This window comes from Mesitornis unicolor, unplaced genomic scaffold (assembly GCF_000695765.1).
Source record: "Mesitornis unicolor isolate BGI_N332 unplaced genomic scaffold, ASM69576v1 scaffold16502, whole genome shotgun sequence".
Taxonomy (NCBI): Eukaryota; Metazoa; Chordata; class Aves; order Mesitornithiformes; family Mesitornithidae; genus Mesitornis; species Mesitornis unicolor.
In genome coordinates, this window is record NW_010168659.1 from 94,901 (window position 1) to 103,517 (window position 8,617).

General features: G+C 35.6%; 1 protein-coding gene across 1 annotated transcript in view; it reads right to left on the bottom strand.

The window, feature by feature from the left end:
- INTS6 (integrator complex subunit 6) overlaps positions 1–8,617 on the bottom strand; it is a 43,692-nt gene that overhangs the window by 8,433 nt on the left and 26,642 nt on the right. Inside the window, exons 3-11 of the mRNA XM_010179100.1 lie at positions 8,158–8,341; positions 6,994–7,119; positions 5,980–6,134; positions 3,875–4,027; positions 3,603–3,735; positions 3,015–3,109; positions 2,467–2,577; positions 633–848; positions 398–524 (exon numbers count right to left, since the gene is read on the bottom strand). Of these exons, the coding sequence (XP_010177402.1) occupies positions 398–524; positions 633–848; positions 2,467–2,577; positions 3,015–3,109; positions 3,603–3,735; positions 3,875–4,027; positions 5,980–6,134; positions 6,994–7,119; positions 8,158–8,341 (1,300 nt within the window). The remainder of the gene's footprint in view (positions 1–397; positions 525–632; positions 849–2,466; positions 2,578–3,014; positions 3,110–3,602; positions 3,736–3,874; positions 4,028–5,979; positions 6,135–6,993; positions 7,120–8,157; positions 8,342–8,617) is intronic.

Here is an 8,617-nt window from a genome sequence, read left to right on the forward strand (position 1 = left end):
TCACACTGGCAGCACCCAGTAAACAAGCTTACTTTTCCACTGCTCACAATCCACTTCTATGGAGAGAGATTGTAATGTTCAGAACTGCTCTGTGATTTTTTTTCCCCTCAGATATATCATGAAAGTTAGGAAGAAACAGAAAAAAAAGAATCTTATATAAAAACCCAAGCCTCCTCATCTGCACTAAAGGAGCAGAGCAGGGAATCAAGATCTTCTCTATCCTCAGCATCTTTTCTTCCAATAAGATTTAAGGAAAAATAAAATCTAAAAAAGCCATGCAATTTAATGACAGTATCAGACATCCATTAAGTTTTTAAGAACTATGCTATTTGTTACAGTCTTCATTTTTTTTAGTACCAATCATATCACAGTTACACAAAAAATAAACTTATCTAACCTTCATCTTGTCCTTTGAGGAACTTGCAAGTACTCTTCAGTAAATTAGATCTCATTCGTGTTAACTGATCCAAAAGATTTCTTCTGGGTATGTCATAGGCATTTCTAAAAGTCTGAGGTTTCAAATCCTATGGTTCCAGTAAATAAAGCTCCAATTAATATCAGGTATGAAACAATATTTAGCATTTCAATGGAAGTATATTGAAAATAACAACATTACACACAGTGGTGCTTACCTTATTCAGCAAAGCTATTTGGAACCCAGCATACTCCTTCATATTGAGGTCTAGAGGTCTATGAGGAATTTCCCCAGTAATCCCCTGTAGCAGATGTTGAAAATCGTTCCTATGTGCCATAGACAGGTTGTGTGATCTGCTTCTGACCTTAATTCCAGTCTCTTGCGCTACCTTTTTGCCTACAGAGCCAATGACTCTATCGGACTCTATTTTGGCCTTAATTTGAAATAAATAAATAAATAAAATTGACAATATGCTCTTAAAAGGATTAGTCAGACTTATTCATTTTAAATTCCTACCTAGAAGATTCAACAACGTGCTAATACAAGATGACGACCATAACCAGGATGAGTGCTTAAGGAGTGCTTAATACATGACCACTTAATGCTTACTACAATTTTAAACATAGCGAACAGTTTGTGCCTAGGTCTTCTGCATATTTCTCCTCTGCTGCCCATTATGGTATCTAAGCACCAATATGGATGCAATGCTTTTATTTTCATAAAATACCATAAGTTGACTAGTAATTCTCTGCAGATCTATCTGTACTAACAGACATTGTTTTCTACAATAACAGCTAAACACACTAACTCTCAGAAGACTGATTCTCCCACAACTATAATTGTGATCAGTCACACAACAGTTTCAACTTTTAAAAAGTTCAATACAAATAGTCATAGTATTAATAAATATTAAATACATTATAATACTTGACCCTGTTTGACTAGACAGACCTAACCCCCAATATTATGTTAGACTTGTACCAAAATTAAACATGTTCATAAACACCAGCTTTTTGGCAGAATACAGATGAACAAAGAGCCAAAAGTTACTTGGTAATACACCTGCCAATGCTGGTTTTGCAGTTTCATATAAATTTGTAGACCACTTAAAATTTGAATGGTACCTATTAAGAATACTGAGTCTGTAGTGGCAGAGCCTTTCAGAAGTTAGAAAAGCCTTAAGTGCAAGTTGCAGTGCATGCCACTGCATTTTAGGAATCTAAGATGTCTAGGTTAAGAGATTAGTTCACTTTACAGAATACTGAGAAATATAACTATGATTTCATAGGACATACTGTAAACTTCAAGAGGTTTGCTTCCTCAAATAATGATTTATATTTCAAGAACAATCTGGTCAATAAGAACTCATTAGCTAAACTGCAAGTACTTGCACTTGAAACTCTTGATGTTTCAAGCCTGCTGTATTATTTTGTCTTGAAAAAGAAAGCTTGACATGCACAGTTCAACAATAAAAATGGAGGTAGCAGGGCAGAAATGCTGGTGCAGCAGACTAGTCAGATATATGGGCACTATTCTGAACACAGTCAACAATTTCAAAGGGTCACTTGCCACTTCTACATCTGCATCCTTATTTGAGATTCTGAATTACGTCAAATTATACCAAACACTTCCCATTTCATTTCACAAGCCAAAGAAAGAACACTTTCTGATTCAGATGCACAAAGTACAACTCTGTTTCCTGAAAAAATGCTAGAACATCTTCAATATCTATGGTAACACAACATGTTTTCTTTTGGACAAAAGTATGTTTCAAGTAAAAATGTACAAGTAAAAATGCTCCTTAAATACAAAAATAATTCTCAACTTCCACCTCTGTATCTATCTTTGAAGTCCATTCTATAAAGTGTATATCTAAATGTTAATTTTTCCTTCAATTCAGAAAACCAAAATGCTTTTTTGCTAGTTGCTTATGGGAAATTACTAACTTGATCTTTCTGCTATTTTTTTCCTTCAAAGCCACTGAACTTGAGTATTTTAAGATTATCCTGATATTAGAATAAGTTTTTACTGCTCTTTTGCTTCAACATTACCTGCTGACTCAACTTTTTGAGATATGAAATGACACTGTAACTAAGTCCATATTCCACATTGTCAGCTATAAGGTTTGGTGCTCCCATCATTCTCACAGCTTTCTTCAAAGGCTGAAACATGGAATATATCGCACAGTCATATTTAACTTTACAAATATTTTTTATACATACTGCAACTAATTGTATCAATTTCAAATAGAACTCAAGGTCCTCAAAGTCAGAAAAGAAGAAAATCAAAGACCTTCAGGGCAGCATTTCGTTGTTGTTGTTTTAAAACATTGTTCCATTCATACAGAATCAATTATTAACAGAGCTATAATTTATAGACAAGTCACAGCTGATGAAACTTCCATAACATTCAGATCTCAAGCCTTCCACAGGACTCCACTGAAAATAGTAAGTATTATTATGCATAAAGTTTAGCTATTCTTAAATTAGCTCTCTTAAATAAGTATCTATTCTACTTGAAATAGGGGATGCACCCATAGTGGAAAGATAACTATAGCTACATAATAAAACAGGAATTTTAACACAGTAAGTCATCTTACCCCAAGATAATAAGGGGGCATGGTCTTCAAATAGCTTTCAAATGACTGTCGCCATTTCAACGTAGGCTTTGCCTTGTGTACTTTAAACAAGTCATCTGAGGGTTATAAAAAGAAAGAAAATGAAAGACATCTAGGCAGCGTCGCATCTTTTTTCTAAGATAAACTCTCAAAGAAATACCAGTTCCTCAATGCTTAAATTAATACATCTATTTTAACATATATATAACTAAATGCACACACACACGACTGATGTTGCAGCCAAAAGATGGAATCTGATAAATTCATTTACCAATTCGATTTGATAAACAGACAATTGATTAGAGAAAATAGCTCTTTCAATAAAAGAAGTGAGACAAAATCATATCTGAAAGAACAACGATTAAGTAAATCATCTTACACATTGATGTCACAAAGGTCAGCCAATAGGTGAGACGCAAAACAACTTACTGATGTCAAATACATTGCTCAACATGCTACCTTTCTACAGGTGTGTAATTAATACTGGCATAAATTGCAGTAATCTATTTCGATGAGATCGATTTATCAATTGCCTACCACCTAAGAAAATGTTTATGAAATGGTATTTACCGAGCAGTGGAAGGAGGACCGGATAATTGTAAGGCATCACAAATAAATTCACACAATTCAGCGCTGTACTAGCTTTCAAGTATCCAAAAGGATGACCAAGTTCACTGTATTTCGCACTATTGCTCACATATACCTACAATAAAACACATTATATTGTCTGTAAATCCAAAATACTGTGTGCTGAAATTTTACACCCTGTTTTGGTTATAGAATAAAGTCTACAAAAACCAGCATTCTATAAATAATTTCAGTTCAGTGTGCACTCTACTTGCCTGCCAGCAGGTCTGAGGGGATTTCCTCTCCAGGATAAACTGGGTCAGTGGTGAAGGCTCTAACTCGTATTTATCAAAAGGCAGTTTGTCAATGACCATCGGCTCACAGTCAGTACAGGAGAACTTCACCACAGGATGAGATGTGCGAGGTGGCTAAACATAAGCAATCCACTGTTAAGAAGTCTGCACAATGATTAAAAAGCAATTATGCTATCACAACTGAAGTAATATAGGTTCTTTGAAAAGGAATATATTTAAGGAGCCTGTTCAATACAGTATTCATATTCATTGTTAATGAGTCCTAAGCAATTAATTTATGGTGTTTACACTGTCTTAAAACCTGAAGGAAATTTATTTTCTAAATAAATGCCAATTATTTTACCTAGTAAGTCCAGAACAGTATGCAAGTAAAACTTCTTGCATATACACAAAAACTTTGCAAATGAAAGTAAATCCCAGTGAGGAGCAAAATAAAAAAGTAATCTTCAATGCTACTCTGGGGTATGCCCATTTTTATTTCCAACAGAAGGCAGTACTGTACTTTTGCACTTGCAGACTTCCTCCAGCACTATTCCTTCTTGGCAAATTTAACAGTTACAAAATTCAAACTGAATTACAATGACCAATAGTAGCATGAATTCAGAAAACAAAGCTTTAGAAGAACTCACATTTTGACTAGGCCTGTGAAAAAATATTTAAAATCAAGCAAGTTAAGTGTTTGGATTTTAATCTTTTTATTAATCACAGTGAAAAGGCCTAGGCCTTGAGTTTCAAGTATAAGTTAACAACACATTTGAAATTTCTTTTGCTGAAAGGGAAAGCTGATCTTTTGTATGTGATGAAAATTGGAGTTGTGAGCCTTCCACTGAAGGGCTTTCAGGAGAGGAACATAAGCTCTTATACTTACCCTGAGCCTCCTCCAAGGCCACTAGAATCTGGGGAAAAGCTCAATTGGGAAGCCTCCTTCCATTTACTCTCTTTACAAGAAGGTAACTAATAAATACATGATATGAACTAGGGAAACAGCATTTCTTGGACCTTCCTAACACATCACCTTGAAAGTAATTTTTCTAAGTCTATAAGCTCTAGCCACTTCCTTTTAGGGATGAGCCACCCATACATTATCTGCCCACAGAGTTGTCTTGCCTTGAGTGTCTCCACTCTGAGCAAAGTGTACTGTCCAAGTGCACACAAAACAGGAGGCCCAACCAACTGAAGGAACTACAATTCTCTTCAAAGAAGATGCCTCAAATAAATAGTTGTAGTAGAGTTTTTGACCAAGCCATGAAGCAGTTATAACAGGAATAAAAAGGCTGCAAAAGAAGTTGAATGCTAAAAGTTGACAAGTCAAATAACTCGTGGCTGGAGAGAAGAACCATTTGTACCCGAGAGCAGTGGGAGCAGCCATTTACATGTTCATCTGCCAACATAATTATTATCAGACTTTCATATACACTTAAGAAAGCCTTGATAGTATCATTACCTACAGTACATGAAACAGTTTGGGTAGGACTGTTTGAGACAACTCCACTGTGGATCAGGTAGCAGGGAGGAAAGGTATCTAACTATGAACTCTTAAGCAGACAAGAGTTATTAAAAACAGACAAGCTAAATTTTAAAACTAGTTTCAGAACAGTAAGGAGATACAAGTCTTGAAACACTATGAGCAAACTTAGCTGCCCAACAGCGCATAAGAAAGATTCAACGTGGAATTGATGTCAACAGGAATTTAGCTGCACACACAACAATCCAGTGCTTCATGTACTTAGGAGAGCTATATACGCTACAGAGATTTTTTTTCTCATCTTCTTGCCATTTAGGTAAGTCAAACTTATGTTTTTAGCATATTTAGAACAACTCTTCACTTAGCAATAAAAACTTCCAAGTTACTAAAAAGCAAACCCCATAGGATTATTCACTTATCAGTAATTTATCTGAGATAACTGCAACACAGGTTTACACATGTCATTCCTTCTTGGGCCACGCTGCTTTTATGGTTGCTACAATGAAGAACATAACTCAAGATTTAAAAATCAATGAAGAGAAAATCCTGAAACATTTCCCCATGCACAAACACTCTGCTTTAATCTAACTTCAGTACGTACCAGTGTTGGAGAATTTTGATCTGGCCAAAAGGACTCAGGAACAGGCCAATGACCTATAGGAACCCCAGTTTTAGGGTTTGGTCTGACATAAATAAGTTTGTGACAGCTGTGCCAAGGTTGGGGTCCAAAGGGTCTAGATATATCCACCTGCCCATCTGCAAATGCAAAAGGCTTTGAGTCAAAATTGTGTTAAAACTCAAAGAGTATTAAACAACTTCTGTGAAGAGTTTAAGAACTACACCCCCAGGGAAGCTGTTCCTGCAGTTAATATTATTTCCAAGAATAGCAGAGAGTTGTCAGTAAGCATTTCTGCAAAAACCCAGGAACTATGAGACCCCAAGTAAACATTCAACATATACAGGATCAGAGCTGAGAAAGGCAATTATCTGTAGCCCTTCATAATAATCCGTTTCTTTCTCCTCCCATTATTATTACCAGATAACCTTCAAAACTCCATGCATAAGAAAAAATTGATACACATGACTAATACTGCTGGACTTTTTATTGCAGCAAAGCAGGATTAGAATAATCGCACAAACACTTCCCAGTAACATCCTAAGAGGGACCTAGCTAAGCCATTTAGAATGAGAAGTTAAGGCTGCACAGTTATATTTGCTATTTAACTCTCAATGCAGCCACCTAACTACATTAAACAAAAAATGATAAGCAGATAAACAGTATTTTCATATCAAGTTACTTACTTTTCTAGCTGGTTGAAAACTACTGCTTAAAAAAAATCATTAACTCAATTAACTATGCTTAACATGAATAACTGCATTTAAGACTACCTGAGTAATATGACCAAAAGTAGAGGTTTTACATAGTGTCTATCAGCTGTAGCCAGTATTTTGAAAGTACAACAGAATTTCAGATGTAGCAGGTCCTTTCTGTAGTAATGTCTTTTAAATGGTAACAGTTTTTCTTTTGTTTTGGCAACTATTATATTAAGTTCTTCAAATTACATTGGTAGTCACCCCTGCCATTTCATATTGCAGTGTAAGAAATCTCAAGTACCATCAATTGGTGAGGGATCCGGTCCAGCTTTTTCAAAATTTATTACTACTCCACTTTGTACTTTTTGCACCAATGACTCAAGACACTGATTCAGCATTCTTGGAGAGCACACACAATATGATCGACCTAGAATGAAACAGTCACAGTTAGGGTGGTCCAGTGTTTCTCCTCTTATTTTAACTGGAATCATTCCAAACTGTTTGCCACACACATTGATTTACGTATGGATCACTAATTTAAAGTTTCTACCGCACACTCCCTCATTTTTAAGCAGCAAGGCAACCTAGTGAAGCAGTGACAACGTTACATGCACCTTATTGGAAATGTTTGGGTTTTAGCCCCTTAATAACTTTAACTGAAATTCTTGGTTGCATTCATGGAAAATGGGCTCCCTCTTGTGACAGATATCAACACCGACCACGAGTTTCAGTCTAAGCACTGCTAGTACAGCCTATGTTACAGTCAGACAGCAGTGGAATCAAACCCTTTTGGAATGCTTTTTAAACCCCTTTGATTGCTTTCTATCACATTCCCTCTGATGCATCAGAAGAATCACTATGTTTTTAACATGTGATGTAATCAAGAACTTTTACAAACAAATTGTAAAATTGATACCTGAGTTTAATGTGGAATATAATTCCTAAGAGAGTAAGTATATGAGTTATGATGGAGAGAAAAGTATCAATTTTGCAGAATTATTCTGCATTGCAGAAATTCTGCATGTTCTCTAGGGAAAAAAAACCCAACACAAAACAAATAAAAAAAATCCAACACATTTCTTCCACTTTTGGCTTCTTTAGATCAGAGTATGACAGGAATTTAGCAAAAACGCACTGCAGAAGAGACTCAATTCCTACAATTTTAACTGTGATAGTAGGGTGCGTTAGCAAAAAGTAAATTAGTAACTTTTCTCTTCTAAAAAATTGCTAAAGTAGATTCACACTCTTCCAAGTCAGGTTACATTAATTTGTCTGTAATGCAGACAAGTGTCTTAATGCAGTAAGTGTCTTTAGTTTTATTATATGGGAGTTCTGAGTTTTTATCAACAATGTAAGAACTTAGAAATACTTCTTCCACCACATGTACATGATTAATAGAGTTAAGCTGAATTAATTTTCATTTTCAAAAAATACTGACTTTTCTGAAGGAAAGCAGGGCTCTCACCTCCTGTGACTTCACACATGGGCGTGATTGCAGAGTCATCCACCGGCACTCCTGTCATCTGCTCCAATTCTGGTGCTGATGTACCAGGTAAACGAAGAACCAAAGCAAACAATCTCTGATCCCATCGAAAGGGTTCCTTAGTCAACTCACTACCAGGTAGAGGGGAATTGAGAGGTAAATGGAGCTGAAAAAGGAATTTAAACAAACACAGAAATTCAAGTTATACACTGATGGCAATTCACTCGGAATAAGCACACTTATAAACTCTCCACAGATATTTGTAATTTGATTCAGGTACTCTACATTACAAGCAAGACACTAATCATTTCATCAACACTTCAAACATTTCAAGCCAACAAGATGCACAAAGCTGAGTTACAAACCAAATGGGAACAAACACTTTTATAAACTGATATAAACTTCAGAATCAATAGAAGATTTTCTTTAGAATATCAGCAGG